The sequence below is a fragment of the Bolinopsis microptera genome, chromosome 10 (assembly GCF_026151205.1).
Source record: "Bolinopsis microptera isolate Bmic1 chromosome 10, MBARI_Bmic_1.0, whole genome shotgun sequence".
NCBI classification, from domain to species: domain Eukaryota; kingdom Metazoa; phylum Ctenophora; class Tentaculata; order Lobata; family Bolinopsidae; genus Bolinopsis; species Bolinopsis microptera.
The window spans coordinates 14,883,341-14,911,046 of NC_087081.1; the positions used below are offsets into that span (position 1 = coordinate 14,883,341).

A 27,706-nucleotide genomic window follows, 5' to 3' on the forward strand; every position below is an offset into this window, starting at 1 on the left:
AACCTTAAGAAATTATATAAAAGTAATGACTATTAGAATAAGTATAAGATTATATAACGCGATAATATTATCGTACTTCTTTAGCTTGCTTCTCGTCATGCTTCTTGATAAAGGCATCGAACTGTTCTTTGGTATCACTGAAGTGCATCTCAGTTAGAAGAGGTAATGGAATATTTATACAGCTGATAGCTTGAAAATCATGCTCAATATCGGTCAATTTGCATTTACGGATCAGGAAGTTGTGATTGATTTGAATTGAGTTTACAGATCCTTATTACACGAAATAATTAAGTTATCAATTCATCAACCAACATAAATCAGACAGGAAGAAAAGGGACTGTCAATTGCAATATTGAATCAGCAGAATGTGCTGGTAACCATGGTTACCAGCAGAATGTGTTTTAAAATCAGATCTTGTTTGAATGATAACTTATTTCGTGTAACAAGGTGATATTAATCGAATATCACAGACAAAGTCACTACATGCAACACATGCACAAATTACGCTATTCCTCTGTCCCTTAGTATATAATGCAGTTTAAAGATATTTCCTTGTGTTTGATTACTCGTCCTACTCAGGGTATAGCTCCAAGCAATGACGTGCTGTGTCGTGCTGTATCAATCTCGATATTTCACGGGCTTCAAAAATACGAGGCTTCCAATTAATCTTACAGCTAACAGAGAGACTACAAGAAGTAGTGAGTAGTCGTAAACACTACTAATAAAGTAGTAGTAATTAACAAATTAGGTTATTCAGGAGCTGCAAGCAGCAAAGTTATTACAATGCACTGTTGCATTGTTGCCTGGCAACAGTTTCTCATCAACTGGTGTCTAGAACAATGATAGTCTGTAAGGAGTAAAAGCTACACCATAGGATATTGAGATGAGGTGCTTAAAATGGTGTTTGTAAAACTAACTTAACATTTATTAATTAATTATAACATGAAGATTTGTTCCGCATCGGTAATTCTGCTCTTTACATACGAATAACTTACTCAAATTTTAAACAACTTTTAACGTCGCGGCAAGTGCATCGGTCAAGTAATCTACAACAGTACTTGTCAAATGATCTATAATCATATTTACTTACCTATTTAGTCAATTGTAAGTTAGAGTTACACGTGATGCCCATATAAGGAGTTATTATCCTGTACTCATTAAAACTGTCGTTAGTATTACCTGATTAACCCGCTGTACCCCTAGTACCTAGTACTTAGTACTTAGTACTTAGATCTAAGTACTTAGTACTTACTACTAAGTACTTAGTACTTAGTACTTAGAACTTAGTACTAAGTACTCAGTACTTAGTACTTAGAACTAAGTACTTAGCACTAAGTACTTAGAACTTAGTACTTACTACTAAGTACTACTAAGTACTACTAAGTACTAAGTACCTAGAACTTAGTACTTAGTACTAAGTACTTAGTACTTAGTACTTAGTACTTACTACTAAGTTCTTAGTACTTAGTACTTAGTTCCTAGTAACAAGTACTTAGTACCTAGTAACTAGTACTTAGTACTTAGTACTAAGTGCTTAGTACTTAGTAGTAAGTACTTAGTACATAGTAGTAAGTACTCAGTACTTAGTACTTAATACTTAGTACCTAATGCTAAGTACTTAGTACTTAGTACTAAGTAACAACGTACACGCAACAACGTACACGCAACAACGTGCACGCAACAACGTACACGCAACAACGTGCACGCAACAACGTGCACGCAACAACGTACACGCAGCAACGTGCACGCAGTAACGTGCACGCAGTAACGTGCACGCTTGAGTGACGTGACCTTACACTGAGCCTACCTGTCCATGTACAAATGTTTAGTTTTCCCCCTCAAACGCCGACAACACATCACACCTTGATTGTCGTCAGTATTGTGTCCGTCATTATCATGTCCGTCATTATTGTGTCCGTCCGTACTGTCTCCGTCATTATTGTGTTCGTCATTATTGTGTCCGTCCGTACTGTCTCCGTCATTATTGTGTTCGTCATTATTGTGTCCGTCCGTACTGTGTCCGTCCGTATTGTGTCCGTGAGGAGTCGAATTAACAGTGACCGGTAGTTTGTTTAGTTCTGCATGTTTGTTAGTCGAGGTATCGGAGGACTTACAGCGATAATCTTTCCGTTTTCTACTGTAAAGCAAAGTATTATGTATACTATATCTCTACATTATATACAATAGTTCAGTATAGTATAGTATAGTATAGTATAGTATAGTATAGTACAGTACAGTACAGTACAGTACAGTACAGTACAGTACAGTACAGTACAGTACAGTACATTATAGTACATTATAGTATAGTATAGTATAGTATAGTATAGTATAGTATAGTATAGTATAGTATAGTATAGTATAGTATAGTATCGTATAGTATAGTATAGTATAGTATAGTATAGTATAGTATAGTATAGTATAGTATAGTATAGTATAGTATAGTATAGTATAGTATAGTATAGTATAGTATAGTATAGTATAGTATAGTATAGTATAGTATAGTATAGTATAGTATAGTATAGTATAGTATAGTATAGTATAGTATAGTAGCTTAGGACTTTACTAGATAAACGTGTATGGAGGCCATCAGGCCAGGGCTGACAATGAAATACATATATTGCATGCAAAAATAGCATGAATCGGTAAACATTATGATAAAATACGCTCAATATACATCTAACATAACATAGTTACTAGTTACTAATTACTTGTTACTAGTTACTAGTTACTAGTTACTAGTTACTAGTTACTTAGTTACTAGTTACTAGTTACTAGTTACATTTTAGCTACGATTACAGGCTCATTAGTGCAGCGCTATCATTCTGCTAAAATCAAAATGTGATTTTTATGATTGTGTGGAGCAAATTAGAAATTAAATAATTAATTAATTAATTAAATAATCGGATAATTAGGAAAATTTCACAGCATGCAAGAAAATCAAGAATCACAGAATACATAAAAAGACATGCCACAAGTAAATACAAGTAACTACATGTAACACTGTAATTCACCCTTATTAAAAAACCTCGTTAAAAGACAAAGTTGCTTTGTCAGCAAATAACATGCACCCTAATCATATGATACCATCAGTTACCATGGTAACACCATAATACCATCAGTAAACACACACAAATATTGCAGCGAAAGACATTTTAATCAACAGTGATTGTAGCCCAGTAACTACTGCATGAAACAAAATGAAATGTGATTTGTCATTTGATTTGTCATTTGATTTGTCATTTGATCTGCCATTTGAATTGTCATTTGACTTGGTACGTGATTTGTCATTTGATTTATAATAAAGTTCGTCATTGAATTTGTCATTGAATTTGTCATTGAATTTGTCATTGAATTTGTCATTGAATTTGTCATTTAATTTGTCATTTAAATTGTCATTTAAATTGTCATTTAATTTTTCAGTAAATTTGTCATGTGATTTGTCACGTATGTAATCACGTGATTTCATGATTTGTAATGTGATATGTTCCAGGCAGTAGTAACGGGTGATAACAGAGATTACGAGCATTAAGCATGATTACCTTGTTACCATGGTAACAAGGTGTTATTAAGCATTATAATATCCCTACTCTTTGCAGTTAAAGTCAAGCCCTTTACTGAGCGCCGGATCTGTTACGGAAACACAAAATGCTTTACGTCCGAACCTAGACCAATAACATGATTAATTAAATAATTAGGGTAATTAGTTAATAGGGCCGGGCCTATTAGTTGATTACAAATAACTTAAAATTTCATCAGCTCATTGTAATCAGGGCTCTAGTCGTTGTTGCAATTTGTGGCAGCGTTCAGTTAATACTTTGACAAATCGTCAGAGAGTCAGAGGGTCAGTCGTGTGTAATAAAGTAATAACATGTTTACCATGGTTACTGTATAAAATGTAGATTCAGCTTTTTTATTCTACTATTCTACAATGTTTCGATGTAAACATTCAATTATTATTCCTCATAGTCATAAGCTATATAAGCTATGTAAGGGATTATTGGATAAGGGCCAAGTTTTATTGATCAGCCATTCAAGCGGGATATGCTACCCTTCAGAGCTTACGGGGCGTTCATTCTTTTCATAATTAGTCATAATTACCTAATTATAAACCCATTAGGTGACTTAATGTACATTTGCAGCATTTCCCACGCTTCATATCACATGAACATACCAAATCACACACACTTTCTTTTTCATCGCACATCACAAGAGATTACAGTAGCCCAGGACATCCTTTCCAAAATAATCACCAGTTTTTTAGCCAATTTTGAAAATAAAGCTTATCTAAACAATTGGAGGCCTCCACTCCTTTACAAAATCTGTTATCTTATTTGGCAAGTAGCTGTGTCGCGTAAAAAATGGGAAGATAATACGGGCAATTCCTTAGTCCTCACCCTACTAAATGTAGCTAGGAATGCTTTGACGCGAGATTTTATTGAACCTTAAATAAACATGCAATTGTGCGATTTTAGTGCCAAAAATTTGTGCTGAAGGCTGATATTCTAATGGACCATGGTTACTGGTGAAACGGCATTAAAATAGGGATGTCCTGGGCTATGGTCGAAAAACATGAACAAAGAGTCCCAGATTATATACATTCTCAATATATACATATGCGACTATAGCATACAATGTTTCTGCGTCTGAAGAACTCTTCCCTCGCTTTCTGGAAAACAAACTGTAAACTTGTTAGTCAGAGTGTTTAACACAATGATAACACCATGGTAACACCAAGGTAACACCATGATAACACCATGATAACACAATGGTAACACCAAGGTAACACCATGATAACACCATGATAACACAATGGTAACACCATGGTAACATCAAGGTAACACCATGACCATGATAACACCATGGTAACACCATGGTAACACCATGATAACACCATGATAACACCATGGTAACACCATGATAACACCATGGTAACACCATGGTAGCACCGTGATAACACCATGGTAACACCGTGGTAACACCATGGTAACACCATGGTAACACCGTGATAACACCGTGATAACACCATGGTAACACCATGCCATGGTAACACCATGCCATGGTAACACCATGCCATGGTAACACCATGCCGTGGTAACACCATGCCATGGTAACACCATGCCATGGTAACACCATGCCATGATAACACCATGCCATGATAACACCATGGTAACACCATGATAACACCATGGTAACACCATGTTAACACCATGGTAACACCGTGATAACACCATGGTAACACCATGGTAACACCATGGTAACACCATGGTAACACCGTGATAACACCATGGTAACACCGTGATAACACCATGGTAACACCATAGTAACACCATAGTAACACCATAGTAACTACATGGCAACGAGTAAATTAGTCAACCTGTTATTCGGGGAGGTTAACTGTCAAAATTTAGGTAATTGCAATTAATTAATTATAACATGGTGATTGGCTGACTACTAACTAAATCTAGCAAACACTCCGCAGTAGTTTCACCAGAATAGTCCGTGTAAAGTACAATACACTGTGTAAAGTGTAAAGTGACTACTTACCGCACATTACCACACATTTCCCTATATTATAAGCCTATAGTTCACTTACAATACATTGTCTGTAGTCGGGTTATTTTTATTGTTCGTCAAAAACGTTTTATAAAATTCAACTTCATAAATATGATTACTGACTTCTCGTAATTAACCGACTGAAATTCAGGAAAATTAGATATTAAAAAAAGCTCACCCAGGTTTCCGAGCCTTCTCTTGTGCTTTTATCTGGTTTGCTCGCAGTACCTGGTTCTCTTTTAGCAATTTATCCATTTGACCTTTTTGCGATTTTTGCAGCATTTGCTTTTCCTGAAAGTAAATTATCTCGGTTAGTTAAAGATATTTCAACTCAGTCATGTGGTTGTAAAACTTCTAATTTTTACAAAAATTTGCTGAAACGAAATAGGAATATTCAGGAATACTCAGGGATATTCAGTAATATTTAGAAATATTCAGTATTATTCAGTAATATTCAGTAATATTCAGGAACATTCAGGAACATTCAGTAATATTCAGGAACATTCTGGAATATTCATAAAATAAAATGAGAATCAGCATACCTTCTCTTGGTTCTTCTGAATATCTTGATTCTTTTTATCTTGCTTTGAATAATACTTTAGCCACGCCTGACACAAGATGTTTATAAATAAATAGCATAACAACACAATTTAATGTCATTGTATTGGATTTATAAAGCGTTATATTGTCATATCCTTTGTTTAAGAAGTTGAATTGTAATGACTATTTCCAAACCTTTCCTTTTTTGATGCTTTCCTCGGTGATTTCATTCCAGTCAACACCCTGGATCTCTGTATAATGTTTAAATTAGACAAATTGGGTAAAATATGACAAATTCAAAATATATTATATATGCGGTAAATGAACAGTGAAACCGATTATTTAACATAATATGACAAGATGTGTAAAATACTGTGATAAACTGTGACACGTGATCTATAAATTGTGTGTCTTTGTGTAGTAGACTAGTAGTGTCCTAGTGAAAGGAGTTCTTACCTCTGAGTCTAACCCTAACCCAAACCACTACTAGACTATTTACTATGACAACCACACCCCAACCCTACATCTTTTTAACCCAACACTAATCTAAACACTTCGGACCAGGGTGTTATAATCTGAGAGGTAAAAACCTTTTACCCCTAATAAGTGCCTTATATAACAGTATAACTAGTATATTAGGAGTAAAATATGTTTCTGTGAATATTTAAATAAAATCAACAGATTACAGTGCAAAAAAAATCAGACATTCTGACTTTAGAGAAGGAAGAGAGAGAGAGAGAGGCGTTACGATGGTTACCATGACTGTAGAGACGCGCTCACGACGATCTACCACGAATATCAAGAGAAACAAAAGATATTAACCAAGATACAGGCAAAGTAACCAAGTAACAAGAGTAGTAGCACTGCTAGTTATAGTTAGTTTATACTAACTACACTACAGTACTACACTACTTTACACTACTACAGTACTACAGTACTACTATTAGTGTAGAGCTGGGCGAGCAATAATTATTGTTTCAAGGGACCTTGAATCTCTTGAGTTTTTCAAATGCGAAATCGAAGGTGTCTACTGTCTAGGTCATTCTGAATTGTCTTCAATTTTGGTTATTCTGTCAATTACATGTTAAACATACATATGCAGTTAATTAAAACAAGCTAAAAGAGAGAAAATACAATTGTAACCATGGCAACTAGAGAAAATACAATTGTACAACCTCAGAAGTAAGAATGATTTAATTTAAAAGCTCAAAAAAGCCAGCACTAATTTTGAACAAGCTAGATAGGTAACCAGTCACGTGGTATGACGTCTTGTCACGTGATATTACGTCTTGTCACGTGGTATGACGTCATGTCACGTGGTATGACTGGTTGCTAGGGAACCAGCTGAGAGCACAGACCTATAGTGACGGACTTGTCCTGGATGTGGCGCGGAACTGGATTATTAGTTACACGATTGATGCGGTGGTTGCAATTGTTGTTAGTGTGACAGAAACAACGCTTGCCTCTTCGACAGTTCACCTGAGTGTGTCAGGAGATCAGTGCCTAGTTACCATGGTAACACCTGGCCTGGGAGACAGAAAGTGGAACTGATACTCAAAAGCGAAACTAATTGCGAACCGAAAAGCGAAACTAATTGCGAACTGAAAAGCGAAACAATAAAACTAAAAGCAAGCCCCCTAGTTATCTTATTATCAGCGAACAAGCATACGGTGTATTTAACGGCGAACTCAACAAAAAAGCAAATGAAGTGAAACAGTAAAAGTGAGAAAAAGCTGAAGTCTCAAACATTAGAAAGTGATTTTACATCGGTGAAAAGAGATGATAATGCCTTAAAAATGACACTGATGTAGTGAAGTGATGATATTACATTGAAATTAACAAAACCCCTTACTGGGCAGCATTCTCTCGTCATCAGCGGGCACATCGTCGACAGGCAGGTCCCAGGGTAACACAGGAGCAGTACTCTTAGGTTTCCCTGCTTTGTCGTCCGTAACAAGCTTTGCACTGTCGTCTCCCACATACAAACCACCCACAAACTCTTCCTTAGGCTTAGGGTTCTTGTCTGGCACGGCGCCAGCTTTAGGCTGCACGTTAGTGAACGTTTCCAGCCCGGTGATGACAATAGCTGCCTGTTTGGGGGGAGCTGGTGCACTGGCAACTGGAGCAGCGTTAGGATTGTCACGACCCTGGGGGCACGACGGGTAAACCAGCGAACAAGCGAGAGAAGTGACATTATGTGAGAGAAGTAGGTAGTAACCATGGTAACTGTACAGGTGATGCTGCCTGGTAACCATGGTTAGTAGGTACCAAGGGTTAACAAGCACAATATTCAAATGTTAAGCCAAAGAGTTGAAGTTTTAGTGATCAGCGGGAAATCTAAATACTCTAGAAGCAGAGTGCAGTTACATATTACTGCACCCTGCAGAGTGTAGCTACACCCTGCAGAGTGCAGCTATACCCTGCATAGTGCAGCTACACCCTGCAGAGTGCAGCTACACCCTGCAGAGTGCAGTTACACCCTGCGGAGTGCAGTTACACCCTGCAGAGTGCATCTACACGCTGCAGAGTGCAGTTACACCCTGCAGAGTGCAGTTACACCCTGCAGAGTGCAGCTATACCCTGCAGAGTGCAGTTACACCCTGCAGAGTGCAGTTACACCCTGCAGAGTGTAGTTACACCCTGCAGAGTGCAGTTACACCCTGCAGAGTGCAGTTACACCCTGCAGAGTGTAGATACACCCTGCAGAGTGTAGATACACCCTGCATAGTGCAGCTACACTCTGCAGAGTGCAGTTACAGCCTGCAGAGTGCATCTACACGCTGCAGAGTGCAGTTACACCCTGCAGAGCGCAGCTACACCCTGCAGAGTGCAGCTATACCCTGCAGAGTGCAGTTACACCCTGCAGAGTGTAGATACACCCTTCTACTCCAGTAAAATACAGGTGAGCAGGAAGCTCTTACCCTGACTCTTCTGTTTCTCCTGTTGTTAGTGGTCTGAGCGGATGCTGGTTTAGCCGCGTCTAAAGCTTTCGCTTCTGCTGCTGCAACAGCTTCAGGGTCTATCAGATCCTCCTGGTCCACTAGTGTAGTCAGCATGTCCTCTCTGCGCTTCATCAAATCATCCTGAAGAAATAGGTTTAAATACCTTGGTAACACATGCCTAGTTACCATGGTAACACATACCTTGCAATTAGTCAACCAGTCGGTAAAAAAAGTCTAGTTTATAGCTAGCTAAAAGTAATTTAAAAAGAAGAAACTTAAACTAAACCTAGAATTAGAACTAGAATTAGAACTATAAGCTAAAACGAGAATCTAGAATAAGAAACTAGAATCTAGAATTAGAAACTAAACCTAGAGTCTAGAATTAGAAACTAAAACTAGAATCTAGAATTAGAAACTAAAAATAGAATCTAGAAACTAGAACCTAGAACTAGACACTAGAAACTAGAACCTAGAACTAGACATTAGAAACTAGAACCTAGAAAGTTAACTCTTACCTTTGACAAATGAGCGATAGGGTCGACGAGAGCGTTAGCAAAGTCAGCCATCTCGGAGGGAATGTAGTCTTTAACGTCTATCTTAACGAACAGAGAGGCCATTCCTGGTGGGTGGGAGCTATTAATCTCACTGATTAAAAAGTGTATTGCTTTGTTGAAATGGGTCTCCATGGTTATCTCTCTTAGTAACCCTCACTACCAACCAATATTAGGTACAGTTAGGAATCATTCATTATAAAGTGATTACACAGATCCTGTAGTCCTAATCAAAGTGATTGGAAATTACACATGAACTAAACGTGAAATGAGAAAGTGAGTTCTACAATAGTGACCCTGAAAGTTAACTGGCTAATCAGACAAATGAAAAGCTTCAGTAGTCAGCAGTTATTTTGAGGGTAGCCCTGTACTTCAATCAAATCAGATTGATTGCTCTAACTAAGAAATCCTGACAAAGAAAGCTGTCCCTCCGCAAGCACCCCTCCAAATCCCGTTTAATATTGACAAAATGGGTGGTGAATAAAACATGGCGCTGGGTTTAGACGAAAATAGCTGTGTTTTAATCAACGTTTTCAAAATGCCCATATATAGAAGGGATAGAAAGGCCATTTTGGTTTTCAATCAACGTTTTCAAAATGCCCATATATAGGAGGGATAGAACGGCCATTTTGGTTTTCAATCAACGTTCTCGAAATGCCCATATATAGGAGGGATAGAATGGTAATTTTGGTTTTAGTCGACGAATGTAAATTAGTAAATTAACTGTAAACATACCGATAGGAATATTGAAATCATTCCTCAAGCTGATGAACCGGTAACCACTCTGGATACTCTCCATAGGGATAATCCTCTGTCCGATCATCTTTCCAGCGTCGTCATTAACAATAAATCTCATCATCGCCAAATCAGGGATCACAATCTGAGAGTAATACCGTCGTTATCAACTGCTTGGAAAAATTGGCAGCTATATTTGCCAAGCCGTTTGAAGACTTATCGTCTTTCCTTAAAACTTAAATAGCACTAAGCACTATTACCGTTTAATTCCAGGTAAAACTGTAGAGTATACATTACATAACCTTTAGTAACCATGGTAACACATTACCTTCGAGAAGACGAATGGATCCTCGTTGTCCCAGCGGGGGCAGATACTGTTGTTAATAGTTTTAGTAACCAAGTAACCAGTTCTAGTTACTATAGTAACCAGTTCTAGTAACCTAGTGACCAGTTCTAGTTACTGTAGAAACCAGTTACAGTAACCTAATTACCTTTGCGAAGACGAAGGGGTCCTCGTTGTCCCAGCGGGGGCAGATACTGTTGTTAATAGTTTTAGTCTGATGTTTCCTCCTCACAGAGTCATTAGCAATTCCGTACATCTCCAGCTCCACCTTCACTCCGCACTTCTTATCGCTCAGAAACTGTCCTGTAGATTCAATTCTATCACTCACCCCATTTACCACAAACCCTGATTTACTGCGACTGTATTCTCTCCCAAACCCCGATTTACCGCGACTGTTATCTCTCCCCGGGATTTTAATGTAATATGATCGTGCGACTAACATATTATGTAAGACTGAAAAAATGGTCGGCAAGTGTTTCGTCCGTCAAGGTGTCGTTGTTATACAATGTGTTGTTTTAAATGACAGTGTTATGTCATTATTTAACTAAACCATACCAGATAAGACGTGGTAACCATGGTAACTACATACCAGATAAGACGTGAACTTTGAGCTCCGCTGCGACCACACCCTCTACTGACATTTCCAAGAAGGGGTTGAAGGTCGTCTGAGTTTTAGTCATGAAGTCGGGTTTTAGGAGGTACCCCGTCTTATTGTTAAACTCAAACTTTCCTGTGAAATAAAGCTTAGTTAGCTTACAGTTAGGTTACAGTATTGTTATTACAATAGGAAGATTAGTTGCAGATGTTCGTTTGGGGACTGGTTTATTTGCCAGTCAATGTTTGTTTACGAATATAATAACTTTATTACATAATTATAAATGTATATTTTAATGAATGTGTTCCTTGTCTACACAAATTAAGGGAAAGTACCAATATTAAGCTGCATGGGCATGTCGAGTGTTTGGAAGTTGAGTGCCACCATCTGACATCCAGTGTTCCAGAACATCTGGGGCTGGTAGTTATCTGAGGCTACTCTGGCACCTGGGAATATGGCAGGTTATTAGGTAGTTAGTTTAGTTAATACTTTAATAATATACTTTAATAACTGAGAATAAGTTTTCTAATAAATGGATATAATAACAAGAAATGCGGCCGCTTTTCTTTTGTGGATGGCCGCTCAATTTCCCGATCCGTGATGGCGTATTTATCATATTCCATACAACCTGGGGACGGCCCAGTCTTTATTATTTATATAAACATGCAAATATGGCGAAGTGACATGCCGACTGCCGAGCGCCGCCCAGTTAATATAATTCTATTTTGAATTTGAAAATCGTATATATTTCTATGTAACCATATGTTTATTGTTTATGCAGCCTGACACGGATCTGTGCAAGATATATATATAAATAGTACTACTATACTAACTCAAAATAATAATAATATGCTATCAATTAGTGCCTAGTGGGATACGTACATGATGAAATTAATAATGTACTTGGTTGGTTCAGCGTCGCGCGCCAACAATTATATAATTCAGATTATCACATAAAATAACTTTGCGCAGGTAGTCACGTGGGCGATAACAGTGCGCGAGGGCACGTATGTACGCTCGCACGCACGCTCGCACGGTCGCAAGCTACCATATACAAAAAAAACCTCGTTCACTAACCCTTGTCTTTGACTCTTTTGTGCCTTCGGCACTTTGAGTCATGGATCGGGAAAAAATAACTTGTATTATTGGTATAACCTTTAGGGTAGATCCTGCTGACTTCTCTCTTGTTGTAATTAACGTTATTAGTTAGTTAGTTTAGTTAAAATAACTTGTATTATTGGTATAACCTTTAGGGTAGATCCTGCTGACTTCTCTCTTGTTGTAATTAACGTTATTAGTTAGTTAGTTTAGTTAAAATAACTTGTATTATTGGTATAACCTTTAGGGTAGATCCTGCTGACTTGTCTCTTGTTGTAATTGACGTTATTAGTTAGTTAGTTTAGTTAAAATAACTTGTATTATTGGTATAACCTTTAGGGTAGATCCTGCTGACTTGTCTCTTGTTGTAATTAACGTTATTAGTTAGTTAGTTTAGTTAAAATAACTTGTATTATTGGTATAACCTTTAGGGTAGATCCTGCTGACTTGTCTCTTGTTGTAATTAACGTTATTAGTTAGTTAGTTTAGTTAAAATAACTTGTATTATTGGTATAACCTTTAGGGTAGATCCTGCTGAGTGCTGACTTGTCTCTTGTTGTAATTAACGTTATTAGTTAGTTAGTTTAGTTAAAATAACTTGTATTATTGGTATAACCTTTAGGGTAGATCCTGCTGACTTGTCTTTTGTTGTAATTGACGAACTCCACTGGGTTCTCCTTCAAGTGGTTCAGAGCTGCTGTTTCCACAAACGAGGACATCTCATAACTCACATTCTTCTTAGCTGCCTGGTCAAACCCTGAAATTTAATATTTATTAGTTACTAGTTACTAGTTACTAGTTACTAGTTACAAGTTACTAGTTACTAGTTACAAGTTACTAGTTACAAGTTACAAGTTACAAGTTACTAGTTACTAGTTACTAGTTAATAGTTATTAGTTACTAGTTACTAGTTACTGGTTACTAGTTACTGGTTACTAGTTACTAGTAACAATTAAAACAGTATAATTAAGTAACAATTAAAACAGTATAATAATAATATGAATATAATAATATAAGTTGTAACCTCTGAATTTGGGGGCCGGCATGATGTAGTTAACAAGTTTCGAGAGAGAAGTTTCAGCTTCCTCCTCGCGATCTTCCCAAGACTGCAGGTAATTATATTGTTACATAATTATGTAATTATATTGTTACATAATTGCATAATTTAGCATTAATTCCGAGATAAACTAGCTAATTAATGGAGAGTAGGTATACAGATTACTGGATATAACAGCGGCTGAAGGAGTATTTACAAACTGCTAGTAAAGTAGTAAAGTAGTGAAGTAGTAAGTAAATGTAACAAGATAACACTTGAAACTGATATGAAGACACCCAATTTGAACTGCAGCCCAAAAATAGGCCCTATTTCCGCATATAAAGGTGGTAATTTCCGGCTATTTTTGCATAAAAGTGGTGGTAATTTCCGGCTATTTCCGCAATTTCGGGCAATTTCCGCATTAGAGGGTGCATTCATATCAGAAATAAAAGATAAAATTAATAATAGTTTAGAGTTTTTAAGACTAGTTTACCGAGTGTAATAGCCTCATTCCAATTATACACAGCAAGGTTATATCTAAAATCAGACAAGACCGTGCAACAGAACAGGTAGATTATTGTAGTAAAGTGATTAAGGGGGCCGGGGGGCAAGACAGGTAGAGTATTGTAGTAAAGTGATTAAGGGGGCCGGGGGGGGGGGGGGGAGGTAGAGTATTGTAGTAAAGTGATTAAGGGGGCCGGGGGAGGGGGGGGGGGGCCCCTTAAGACTAAACTACAATAATATCTAGCTGGTAGATAGATAATAAGACCCTCATGCCACATAACATAACATAATTAGTATGTTTTTATCACTGATTATTAGTAGATAGTTAGTTTAATTAGATTGTGTCCTCATGCCAGCGTTGTGATTGTCGTTTTTATCATACTGTGTATACTATGTATCAAAGTGACTCTCATTATTTAGTATTGACAAAATGATTAAAAAACTATATTTATTCACTTCGAATAAAATCCCACGATAAAAAGTCCCCGTTTTCATAATGCAACCACATCTAAATATGATTATGCATGAATTATGCATTAATCTACAAAACAATTATAAGATAATTATGCACTAATCTATAAACTAATTATGCAATAATCAAACACTAACTATTCGTTAATTATACACTAATTGTACATTAATTATACACTAATTATGCGTTAATTATACATTAATTGTACATTAATTATACACTAATTATACAATAATTATGCACTAACCATACATTAATTATACACTAATTATACATTAATTATGCACTAACCATACATTAATTATACACTAATTATATACTAATTATACATTAATTATACATTAATTATACACTAATTATACAATAATTATACATTAATTATACACTAATTATACAATAATTATGCACTAACCATACATTAATTATACACTAATTATACAGTAATTATACACTAATTATAAACTAATTATACACTAATTATACACTAATTATACACTAATTATACATTAATTATACAATAATTATGCACTAACCATACATTAATTATACACTAATTATATACTAATTATACATTAATTATACACTAATCATACATTAATTATACACTAATTATACAATAATTATACATTAATTATACACTAATTATACATTAATTATACACTAATTATACATTAATGATACACTAATTATACACTAATCAGCTGTAAGATCCACAGAATTATAGTACCACAACACTTCACCACAACAAGATTGTAGTACTACAATGTAGTACTGAGGGGAGAGACGCTCTTTATGGTGCTATGTAGATAGATCTTGCTACTTTCTTATTAGATGCTTCTCCCCGAAACGTCTCTCCCCAAGTAATTTAGATTGTAACACTAAGTTCAATAATTAATTAATTAATTACAATAATTAATTAATTAATTATGATTATTGTGATATTATATGAGACACATGACAGAATGATCGCATGCACGATTATTGACGGGTTGACTCACAGTCGGGGCTTTGGAGGCCGCATCGGTCTAAACATGGATATGTGAAAATACTGCATCAGTAACCATGGTTACAACAGTTAAATACTGCATAATCACCGAATAATTACTTCAAATGATTAAGCAATGGTTATTAAATAAATATCCCAAGGATATTATTTGATGTACCTAGTATTGGAAGGCACACTACGGTGATATTCCAACATTTAAAAGGCAGTAAAACTCACTGCTGAAAATTATACACCTGGTCCAAATAAAAATATAATTTTAACTACGCAGATTGCTTGCGGAGGTTTAGACGCTTGTTTTTTACAAAGGAGTAAATAACCTACCCCTTTGTTGTTTTCTTCGTCTTCTCCTTCTTTGGGAGGCTCAACACCGTCTAGATAAATACCTGAAGAGAGAAAAAGAGTGTCACTTTATACGTATATAGTTTCACTTTTAACACAAAGAGTTTCACTTTTAACACAAAGAGTTTCACTTTTAACACAAAGAGTTTCACTTTTAACACATAATAGCGGTTCACTTTCAACACATAGAGTTTCTCTTTACCATCACGACATGCTCCATTGTGAAACAACAGCTGACAATTAGTGTAATCAGGATAAGATCACCTCAATAAAAAAGATGAATGTTGATAAAGTGATAAAGTGATTATTCATTTTCATTAAGAACATTCAGTATTCAATATTCAATCATTTACATATCACATGTAAAATAGTTTTAATTTCTTTACATCAAAAATTCACATGAACAAAAGAAGCATTTATATGTTTACAGTAAAAATGGCAATTTGACCAGAAAACAGTGTCAATTTAGCGAGACTTTGAACAGTAAAAAGGGTAAATTTAGCGAGATTTCAAACAATAAAGTGTCTGTTATGCGAAACTTTGAACAGAAACTAGTGTCAATTTAGCGAGACTTTGAACAGTAAAAAGGGTAAATTTAGCGAGATTTTAAACAATGAAGTGTCTGTTATACGAAACTTTGAACAGAAACTAGTGTCAATTTAGCGGAACTTTTAACAGTGAACAGTGTCAATTTAGCGACACTTCGAAAAATAAACAGTGTCAATCTAGCGACACTTTGAACAATAAACAGTATCAATTTAGCGACACTTTGAACAGTGAACAGTGTGAATTTGGCGTCACTTTATAACCACATGCACCATGCTACATGTGTAAATGACAGAACAGAAGAATACCTCAGTAACCATGGTAACAACAGTTAAAAAGACGGCTCCCAACTTACTTTTATCTCCTTGGGGAGTGACTGGGAGAAGAGATTAATTAATCCTGTTTAATAGATCACTATATTATATATATATAATATATATATAATATAGTTGTATATATACCACTCTTTATATTCATATCATAACTAGTCACGTGATAATATCACATTGTTATCACGTTACGTGACGTCACAGAGCCCTCACGTGACGTCACACACTCCCTCAGCTCACGTGACGTTACACACTCCCTCACGTGACGTTACACACTCCCTCACGTGACGTCACACACGCCCTCACGTGATGTCACACACTCCCTCACGTGACGTTACACACGCCCTCACGTGACGTTACACACGCCCTTACGTGACGTCACACACGCCCTCACGTGACGTCACACACTCCCTCACGTTACGTTACACACGCCCTCACGTGACGTCACACAGCCCTCACGTGACGTCACACACTCCCTCACGTGACGTTACAAACGCCCTCACGTGACGTCACACAGCCCTCACGTGACGTCACACAGCCCTCACGTGACGTCACACAGCCCTCACGTGACGTCACACACTCCCTCACATGACGTCACACACTCCCTCACGTGACGTCACACACTCCTTCAAGTGATGTCATCTTAAACCATAACTAACCTGTCCCAGAAAGAGCTGGTGCGACTTCCTCCTCTTTCTTCACGACGATTTCCTCATCTTTCTCCATCTGATCGGGCATATCTTCTTTCCTCTTCTTGTTCTTCACCAGGATCTTATACTTCAACATCTCGGGGGAGGGCAACATGCAGCCCGGTTTTAGCTGAAGAAATACAGATAACTGGCAGGGCAATCAGTCAACATTTTAGGAGGGAAATCTAGAGCCAATATCGCCACTACAATTAATTTGTCACCAGCGTTACAAAGCGTTACAAGCGTTACAAAGCGTTACAATACTACATTATATCTTTAGATTTGTTTGGAGAGGCGAATCATACGGAGTTTACTACATTATGCTACAAACCTGAGCTTTTGGGTCATCAAGAGGCTCCCTAAGGAGTTACACACTCTCTCACGTGACGTCACACACTCTTTCACGTGACGTCACACACTCTTTCACGTGACGTCACACACTCTCTCACGTGACGTCACACACTCTCTCACGTGACGTCACACACTCTCTCACGTGACGTCACACACTCTCTCACGTGACGTCACACACTACATACCTGAGCTTTTGGGTCATCAAGAGGCTCCCTAAGGAGTTTATCTCCGAAAATGTCCATGCAGTATTTAGCCATCTTCTGCTGCTGTCGCGGCGTACAATGGTTCTCAAATGAGAGGATGAGAGGGTAGGGCGATGTTTTGAATGCTGTTTCGTTGATAGCAAGGATTACATCCTGAAAATGGGAAACTCAGTTGAGAAACGCAATTTTATCATAACACAATTTATCAGCTTGGGATCAGCTTACTGTACTACAGCTGCTCTACATAACACTTTATGTGGTATGTATTGTCGCCTAGAAAACGTTTTTCACAGTAACAGTCAAACCTCAATTTATCGTACCAAGAGGCTAGGTTAATGATAGATAGGCTGTATGTGTATAACAATATAACTGTACTAGAAAACCCGTGGTCACAGGGAGGAACCTAATAGTATTGTTTGGAAGTCAGTTTTAATCGTGTCAAAAAGTATTCATCCCCACCGAAGATACAGCCAAATAAAATGTTGATCGTACTAAACACGGCGTAATATCAACAAAACTGATCAAAATGACGTTAAAACAATCATTGCACGTGCGTGTAACAATCCTCGTTACTATGGTGACTACGCAACTTCCTATTTATCGGCTGATTTGCACGTGGGCGGTCGTACAGTGTACAAAAACAATTCTTTGAATTATAGTAGAGACTAGAAAGCCCGTGGTCACAGGGAGGAAACTAATAGTATTCTTTGGTAGACAGTTTTTATCGCATCAAAAAATATTCATCCCAACCGAAGATACAGCCGATTAAAATGTAGCTCGCACTGAACACAACGTAATTCGACAAAACCGATCAAAATGCCGGTCGCAAATCTTTGCACGTGCACGTGAGCTTTTGAACACCGTTACCATGGTTACTACGCAAGTTTATATTTTTCGTCTGATTTGCACGTGGGCGGTCGTACAGTGTACATACAGAATAATTCTTTGAATTATAGTAGAGATAAGCTAACAGCTAAAATATGCCACCAATAAACTTACTTTGAATTGAATAGAAGAACAGAGCGTAAAACCGTGGGTAATTTGAGGCTCATTATCTTCGCCGTCCCAACAATCCAACTCAATACATCTGCAGCCTGAGTTATAGACGTGTAATAAAGCTAGAAGTCAAGCATCAAGTATCAATGAACTTATCAAAAAGTATTAATTAACCTAAAGTTACCTGAAACTACTAGTTACCATGGTTACACTACTAGTTACCTGATAAGAGAACTTGTCTGTAAATCTCTACACTAGATTTCCCAGAGAACTGGTCACCAGTAAGGTAGGTGTTATGAGAACTGTTGATGAAGTAGTGAGAGATAGGCTGGTCCATGCTCTGGTAGACAGGGAGGTTTAGAATGTTGGTGGGGAGGTTGTCTGGAGACATGAGGAAGTTTGTGAACCCCTCCAGAGTCAGCTGCCCTATCTTCTGCTTGGATTTGTCTCCCTCGTACATGTGGATCAGTCTCTTTGTTCCATCCTTGTTGTGGTGAGGGAATAAGATTTCGTTTAATCGCGGATCTCGCTGGAACTTGTTGAGGAAGTCCACGATCTGATCGACACTGATGTAGTTCCGTCTGTTTCCCGCCTTGATCTCGTCAAATACTTTGGCCACTTCTGGCCTGTCTCCTAGCATTTCTTTGTAGAATTTGTAGAAATTCTCGAACGTAAACTTATCTTTGCTGAGCTGATCATTTTTTCTATCAGTTGGTTTAAGACCAGCTGTTTTTAGCGCTTCTACAACTTTCTTTTTCTCGTCTTTTGCTGTGACCTTGATAATTCTGAAATAATAATTATATTATAATAATAGTACAAAAACTGAAAACATTAAAAAACACAAACATTTTGTTTAGTTACGAGCAATACTGTGCCGATGAATATGACGCGTAGTTTACAATAATAACACTTACTCTTTCATTGAAACGTTTTTATCGTCTTTACTTGACAACAATATCCGCTTGTGCCTGAAAATTGAACGAGTAACTTTTGAACGAGTCCTGAACATAGCAGAAATTAAAAATTAACAGTCTAAACATTTAAGGTCATGAGTTGGAACATAGTAACACAACTTACATTTTTCGTACGAAGTCCATTTGAGATAGATTGATATTCAAGAAATGGTGACATATCGAGAATAGATCGGCAGCGAATGCCTGAAATAAAGTTGCTATGGTAATGATGGAAATTGACGCCCAATTAATTTTTCGGGGTTTGCATAAATATTTTGGTATTATTAAAATTGTGATAAGTGCAAAGTGATAAGTACAAAGAGTTGGTTTACTTTAGCAAACTTAATTTACTTAATAATTAACTTTTCGTTAGTAAATTCGAGTTGACTAGTTCAATTAACTGATCCAGGTAGAGCGCATGCGCGCGGTAAACATTGCGCGTTATCATGCGCGGAATTGACTACACTTGAGTCACAATGTTTGCACCGCGCCTTACAGTAAGTTGGCTACTAAAAATAGCATTCATCAACTAACTTCACCACTTTTAGCGCGTTCAGCGTGACTGCCAGTTAACTTATCATTAAATACGTGGGATACTCTTTAAATTTCACAAATTCTGATGGAAATATTCGCAAAGCTCCAGGGAAAGTTGAATTAAGATTTATTTAAAAGTTCCAAGGGAATTTAAATAACCATTTACCTTGCAATCCTCTTTAGTGAAAGCCATGAAGTTATAAAATTGATTTTCAGTAAACTTCTGATCAGCAGTGACGATTTGGAAGCATCGTTCGTTCAAGGGATCATCAGAATCACCCACGTGCTTGAAGTTCTCGATAGTCTTAGGATCCTGCAAAAGACAGCTGTTTAACAACAAGCTGAGACATGCATTCTGAACATAGTTTAAAATCTTCAAAAACCTACCATAAAAATTTACATTCTCTGTTAATGACGAGAGTGAGCTGTGTGTAAAACAGACTACAAGTCTGAGATAATATGCCATATTATACACGCAGCACAGGGTGGCCTGTATTATAAATGGTATTATATTATGCGGCACGAATTACAAACGACCATCAGCTCAATGGAATTATTTAAGTTTGCTTAATAAGCTAGATTAAGTACGGGTAAGTAACTGGAATATATAGTTAAGTTGGGGATTTAGAAATTGAAAGGTATTTAAAAGTGTATTTTGTGTAGGGTTAATGTGCAGACACTAGACAGTGATGAAACTGTAAAAATGCAAAACAGCTGTTATACTGTATATAGCTAGTGTATAAGTGTGTGTTAAAACACTAAAACACTGTATATACTACACTAAACATTACTAATCCTACTATGTATATACTACACTAAACATTACTAATACTAGGTATATACTACTAATCCTACAATTTATATACTCCAAATATTAGGATTCCTAAAAATAGTTCTATACATCACGCACCACTAGTAATCCTCTAATATCGGTGGTAGTTCTATATATCACTTTATATAACACTAGTTCTAACCAGCCTGCCCTCTGTGCCCCATTTCAAGCTTTGAACCTTTGTATAGTGGGTACAATGCACCATCTAGCCTGTGTACCCTGTACCCGGTACAGGGTACACAGGCTAGATGGTACATGTCCACTGTCCAGGGAGAGTACTAATGCTACAAGGTACAATGGTACATGTGAGACTGTGAGTACACATTGCTCCTTGCAGGTGATTAGTGCGTATCTTGTATCCCCCCCCCCCACCTCTCACCATTATACTCTATTTGGGAGGGTGTCCTCTGTAATGCACTGACAAATGCATCAGTGATGAGCAGAATGTCTCCAATTAGTAGTACAATAATAGCTACATTAAACGCGCAGCTACATTAAACGTGCAGCTAGATTAACATTACACGCGTAGCTACATTAACATTACACGTGTAGCTACATTACACGTGTAGCTACATTACACGTGTAGCTACATTACACGTGTAGCTACATTACACGTGTAGCTACATTAACATTACCCGTGCAGCTACATTACACGACGTGCAGCTACATTACACGTGCAGCTACATTACACGTGCAGCTACATTACACGTGTAGCTACATTACAAGTGTAGCTACATTACACGTGCAGCTACATTAAACGTGCAGCTACATTACACGTGTAGCTACATTACACGTGCAGCAACATTACAAGTGTAGCTACATTACACGTGTAGCTACATTACACGTGTAGCTACATAACACCTACAGCTACATTATACGTGTAGCTACATTACACGTGCAGCTAAATTACACGTGTAGCTATATTACACGTGCAGCTACATTACACGTGTAGCTATTGTCACTACATTACACGTGTAGCTACATTACACGTGCAGCTACATTACACGTGTAGCTATTGTCACTACATTACAATTAAACCATTAGAGTTAACACTATTGTTATACGTTTTACCAGTGTGTAATGTGTTTAGTACGTGTGTGTGTGAGACATGTGAGTGTAACTGTGTGATTATACATAGTATGATTGTACATAGTATAACGTATTGTAACGTACTGTGTGCCGTGAGAGAGCAGTAAAAGTCGCCCAAAATAAACATTTATGAACAATTATAGAACAATGGTGCACTAATAAGTTTAATAGGTCTTATAAATTTAATAGTGATATATATTTACTACTACTACTAATAAGTTTAATAGTGATATATTTACTACTACTAGTAATAAGTTTAATAAGTCTAATAAGTTTAATAGTGATATATTTACTGCTACTACTAATATGTTTAATAGTGATATATTTACTACTACTGTACTACTAAGTTTAATAGTGATATATTTACTACTACTACTAATAAGTTTAATAAGTCTAATAAGTTTAATAGTGATATATTTACTGCTACTACTAATAAGTTTAATAGTGATATATCTACTACTACTACTAATAAGTCTAATAAGTTTAATAGGTCTAATAAGTTTGATAGTGATATATCTACTACTACTACTAATAAGTTTAATAAGTTTAATAAGTGGGACCCACAATCCAATAGTTCGTGCTAAATAAGGGTAAATAATCCTAAATAGCTTACCTTTGGACATTTATCAGTTCTTATATCGACTATGTGTGCCACATCAATAACGTTACCCTCCTGCAAATATAACATGTAACTCATAAAAATATTCAATAGAACATAAGAATATTCAATTTAAACACATAATTAGGTAGTGTAACTATGGTAATTAGTAGTGTAACTATGGTAATTAGGTACATTCGATAACGTGTCGTGTGAGTCTGTAATATGCAAGTTAAAATTGCACTGTTATAATATAGTAGTGTTGAAAGTATTAAAGCTTTATTATTATCATAGTGTATTGAAACGTAAATTGTACGATTTAATGTGTGTTCAACGAATCTTTATTCGGCACTTTTAAGTAGCTTCAGCTTTACTGCTATCATAATAGGTGGTTACCATGGTTACAATGTGTAATCATTAGTAAAGCTAAAACTACTTAAAGTATTATTTCACGATACAGTGATAAATATGACACGACTTTATTACCTCTAACTTCCTAAGTTTATGGAAGGTATCAATAATAACCTTAGACTAACAAGAAATAACACATCTCGTGTTAAGGACTTAGTGAGTAAGTGTAATATTATAGCTAGTTGTTATTACTCCTTACTCCTTACTCCTTACTCCTTACTCCTTACTCCTTACTCCTTACTCCTTACTGTTATATTATAATCTGGTGGATTCGTGTAGTGTTTTTGAGTCTCATGATTTGATAGTTCTTTTATTCAAATTTCTGATTGTTTCTGAATAGACTCAGTGAAGACAGATTCTAATGGAAATAAATAGCTGAATAACGTATCGACATTTCTACGTCATACTCATATTCTGAAATAGTATTAATTCAATTATAACGATCAATATTCACATTAAAAATTTGACGACGAAATTTATTTCAAACAAAATATATAACTGTAAAATAGTTATCAACCGTAAATAGTTTTTAACGAAATCGGAGCAAATATGAACATAAAACTGACAACATTATCAAATAGGGCTCATCTGAAAATTAACGAATAGCGTGACGTTATACAGGAGATAAAAGATTAAAAGAGATAAAAGAATTAAACGAGAATATTACTATTTACACGTCACTCAACTAAAAACTGTGTTAGATTGTTCAACTCTGTTTTATCGTTGAGTGTTGGTTTATTTTCAACTAAAAATCGGGCTTCTTTAATCTTTCTGCTGATGAGTGATGTTCCTCTATCTACGATTTGAAGTTTAAGTTTTGGGGGGCCTTTGTGCTGAGGGTGACTTTCCCTGTAGTGCTTTGCTAGTGGCTTATCTTCGTAAGATTTTGCTGTTGGATTTGCCGCACTACGGTAATGCTCGTCGAACCTGCACTTGATCGGTCTGTATGTTTCCCCACCATAGTTCTCGGTACAATTGTCTACTTCGCAAGTGATGTGGTAGACGGTATTAGTTGTGGTGCATTCTCCATCGGTTAAAGCTGCGCATGTTCTGCAGTTTGATGTTGTACAGGATTTCTTGTCAAGGGGTCTGGAGTCTGTAAGGAGATCCTTCAGTTTCCGTCCAGGTTTCTCGACAATTTTGATGGGGAGTCCACTATGTCTGACAGCATCTCTGTATTTGCGACTAGTAGCTTCGTTGACATAGGGTAGTTTGAGAATCGCTCCGTCTTGGTCTTTGTTCTGTACGTTCTGATTAATTCTCTTTCTACGTTTTCTCTTGTTCTTTATGGTTTCTAAGACTCTATCAGTGTAGCCGTTGTTGATGAGAAGTTTATCTATCATCTTTTCTGAGTACTTCTCGTTTTCTCTGTTGTTAGAGACTGCCTCTGCGGTGTTGTACATACTCTCAACAGTAGCATTCTTTGTACGTGTTGTATGATGAGAGTTGTAGTGGAGGGTGAGTGGCTTTTTCTGTGGTTTTCTGTAGAGTCTAGAATGTACTATTCCATCTGAGTCGATCTTTATTTCCGTGTTGAGGAAGGGAACAAAGTCGTTCTGATTGTCAGGGTAGTCTACAGTTAGTTTGATAAGTTTGTCAGGATCTTGTTGTTCGATGAGGTTGCACAGTTGCTGAGCTTTTCGTCTGTTGGTGGTGGCTCCGTTTAGATCGTCGTAAAACCTGCTGTAGGTGGGCAGTGTTATCCTCAGGTCTACGTAGACTGAAAGTTTTTCCAGTTTCCACATTTTGACAGTAGCTAGTATAGGTGCAGGGTTGGTTCCCATGAACAATCCAAGAAGCTGTAGGTAGACTTGATTGTTGTAGACAAAATATGACTTTCCTAGGGTTGTCTCTAGTAGTTCTTGTAAATCAGAGAGATGGAGACCGTATGTACTGATTGACTGTCTATTTTCTTTGGCAAATTCCATGACATCTTCTATTGCTGTTAGTACGTTGATATTGGTGTATAAAGCTTCGACGTCTGCTGTAAAGAAAGTAAGACTCTTCAGATCATTTGGTGTGATGTTTCTAATCCTTCGAAGAAAATCGTGAGTGTTTTTCAAATGAGAAGGTACTAGATTCATCAGAGGAGATAGAATGTGACAGACGAACCAAAGGATTTTGTGGAAAGGGGAGTTGCAGCCTGAAACAATAGGTCTAGTTTTCATTGTGTCAGGGTTAAGAGTCTTGATCTCATCACTTGTGTACTTGTGTGTTTTAAGCATCACTCTTGCAGTAGCGAGGGTGGTGTGATGGCTCATTAACAGGTTAGTAACATCTTGAGGGAGATTACGACTCTTGGCAATGTTCTTGAATGTTGAGTTAACATCGTCTTCTAGAGTTTTAGTTAACTTGTTTATGTACTTTTGTTTGCCCAGTTTATCCTGTGGTATGTCGATCTTCTTGTAGACGTTTCCATTGTTGAGGTGAGTTGTAGTTGTCCTGATGTGATCTTCTTTAGGCATTACTACAAACTCTGCTGTTTTGTCAGCGACGGAAATTTGAAGGTCTTCATTGTTCTTCAGGTTTCTGAGGGCAGTTCGTTGTTTTGGAGTGAGATTGGGTGTGACTTGAGCTGTCTTGGTGATGTTGATCAGATCTCGTCGAAGTGCACCCAATTTGTTCTCGACGGTAGTGTCTGCTAGAGGTGGAGCACGAGTGTAAGTTTGCTCGAATGGTGCAATGTTCTTCAAATGTTGTTTAAGCGTCTTAGTTGAGTAGGTGTTAGCGAATAACTCTTTCCAACGCACATTAATGGCCATTGCAGCAATATTCTCCTGTACCGTAGTGAGTAAGGCCTCCTTTCCTTTCTTGTCCAGTCGTGGGGTTAGGGCATACCCTGGACCGAGGCTGAGTAGGCTTACAGTGTCATCATTGATCATGTTCTCTGGAATGTTGACGAACGTGACCTTTTCTCTCGGGGTAGCGAGTGGAGGGGGATGAGTAGGGGAAGTAGGATTGGAATTGGAGTGTTGATAAAGCGGGCGAGGAGGGGAGGTAGAGGAGGATGAACGTAGAGTAGGACGATGATCGAAAATGGTATATAGAGGGGGTGGTAGTTGGTCCTGTTTCTTAATGTGGTGGTACAAGTGGATATAAGAGAAGTTCTGATTGAATTTTTCTCTGTTTTTCCAACAGGGGAGGTAGTATTTGTATACTAACCAGCTAAATTTGTTACATAGTCTTGTCTTAGAGTTTTGTTTAGTTTGATTATTGTTGTGAAAATAAAGCTGCGAAATGAAAGCAAAATGTTCAGGTGTAGAATCACGTAAAAAGTTCTTCAGTTGGAGTGAGTCCTTCTTTAGTTGTTCGATGAGTACGTATTTGAACTGAATGTGTTGGTTTAAACATGATTTCCTGAGTTCGAATAGTGTTTTTTGTTGAAAGGCTGAGAAATTTAGAGGAAATGACTGTTTCAAAGCTCTGACACTGTTCTGAATGAATACTGGAAATATTTGCTCCGATTTGCAGCGTTGTAAAAAGAGAAGGGCCTGTTCGGTTCCTTTTAGTTTTTCTCCATATTTATTTCCATTAGAATCTGTCTTCACTGAGTCTATTCAGAAACAATCAGAAATTTGAATAAAAGTGTTATATTATAGCTAGTTGTTATTACTCCTTACTCCTTACTCCTTACTCCTTACTCCTTACTCCTTACTTCTTACTACTTACTCCTTAGTCCTTACTCCTTTCTTATTACTCCTTACTCCTTACTCCTTACTGTAATATTATAGTTAGTTGTTATTACTCCTTACTCCTTACTTCTTACTGTAATATTATAGCTAGTTGTTATTACTCCTTACTTCTTACTTCTTACTGTAATATTATAGCTAGTTGTTATTACTCCTAACTCCTTACTCCTTAATCCTTACTCCTTAATCCTTAATCCTTAATCCTTACTCCTTACTCCTTACTCCTTACTCCATACTCCTTACTCCTTACTCCTTACTCCTTACTGCATTATTATAGCTAGTTGTTATTACTCCTAACTCCTTACTTCTTACTGCATTATTATAGCTAGTTGTTATTACTCCTTACTCCTTACTTCTTACTGTAATAATATTATAGCTAGTTGTTATTACTCCTAACTCCTTACACCTTACTCCTTACTCATTACTCCTTACCCCTTACTCACCATATCCTGAGTGACGTACTCCACAAAGAAACCGTTCTCTTCCACCCTTATCTCGCATATTGGTGTAGCAATAGAGTCCTGAAAGGGATAAATATCATTAGACGCTAATTATATTTCTATTGACTAGCATAATTAGTATAATTAGTATAGTTATATAAATCTTTGTGATATCATGTAGAGAGTGTGGGAGACCCATTTTAAACTGTTTTACAGGTGTCTGGTATCGGGGATGATAGCTGAGCCTATGTAATAAACAATAGGAAATATAAACAATATGCTCTACCTCCGTTAATTAAAAGAGTTCTTACACCTCAGAACCTCATGTGAAT

The 27,706-nt window shown here is 36.9% G+C and overlaps 1 protein-coding gene across 5 annotated transcripts in view; it reads right to left on the reverse strand.

The window, feature by feature from the left end:
* The window catches only part of LOC134822081 (1-phosphatidylinositol 4,5-bisphosphate phosphodiesterase beta-4-like), an 858,242-nt gene that overhangs the window by 9,004 nt on the left and 821,532 nt on the right, over positions 1 to 27,706 (reverse strand). For 2 of the 5 annotated variants that reach the window (XM_063832951.1, XM_063832950.1), the window contains exons 1-24: positions 27,378 to 27,451; positions 22,850 to 22,909; positions 20,482 to 20,628; positions 19,906 to 19,985; positions 19,743 to 19,796; positions 19,051 to 19,613; positions 18,832 to 18,926; positions 17,815 to 17,985; positions 17,249 to 17,408; positions 15,697 to 15,758; positions 15,368 to 15,394; positions 13,382 to 13,463; positions 12,974 to 13,114; positions 11,595 to 11,705; positions 11,254 to 11,394; positions 10,813 to 10,967; positions 10,322 to 10,466; positions 9,551 to 9,654; positions 9,015 to 9,176; positions 7,946 to 8,240; positions 6,289 to 6,344; positions 6,096 to 6,161; positions 5,732 to 5,844; positions 77 to 137 (exon numbers count right to left, since the gene is read on the reverse strand). In XM_063832951.1, the coding sequence (XP_063689021.1) occupies positions 77 to 137; positions 5,732 to 5,844; positions 6,096 to 6,161; positions 6,289 to 6,344; positions 7,946 to 8,240; positions 9,015 to 9,176; positions 9,551 to 9,654; positions 10,322 to 10,466; positions 10,813 to 10,967; positions 11,254 to 11,394; positions 11,595 to 11,705; positions 12,974 to 13,114; positions 13,382 to 13,463; positions 15,368 to 15,394; positions 15,697 to 15,758; positions 17,249 to 17,408; positions 17,815 to 17,985; positions 18,832 to 18,926; positions 19,051 to 19,613; positions 19,743 to 19,796; positions 19,906 to 19,985; positions 20,482 to 20,628; positions 22,850 to 22,909; positions 27,378 to 27,380 (3,054 nt within the window). In that variant the 5' untranslated portion in view covers positions 27,381 to 27,451. Of the gene's footprint in view, positions 1 to 76; positions 138 to 3,587; positions 3,663 to 4,630; positions 4,667 to 5,731; positions 5,845 to 6,095; positions 6,162 to 6,288; positions 6,345 to 7,945; positions 8,241 to 9,014; positions 9,177 to 9,550; positions 9,655 to 10,321; positions 10,467 to 10,812; positions 10,968 to 11,253; positions 11,395 to 11,594; positions 11,706 to 12,973; positions 13,115 to 13,381; positions 13,464 to 15,367; positions 15,395 to 15,696; positions 15,759 to 17,248; positions 17,409 to 17,814; positions 17,986 to 18,831; positions 18,927 to 19,050; positions 19,614 to 19,742; positions 19,797 to 19,905; positions 19,986 to 20,481; positions 20,629 to 22,849; positions 22,910 to 27,377; positions 27,494 to 27,706 lie in introns of those variants that run through there. The other 3 variants (XM_063832946.1, XM_063832948.1, XM_063832947.1) reach the window with 3 other exon arrangements.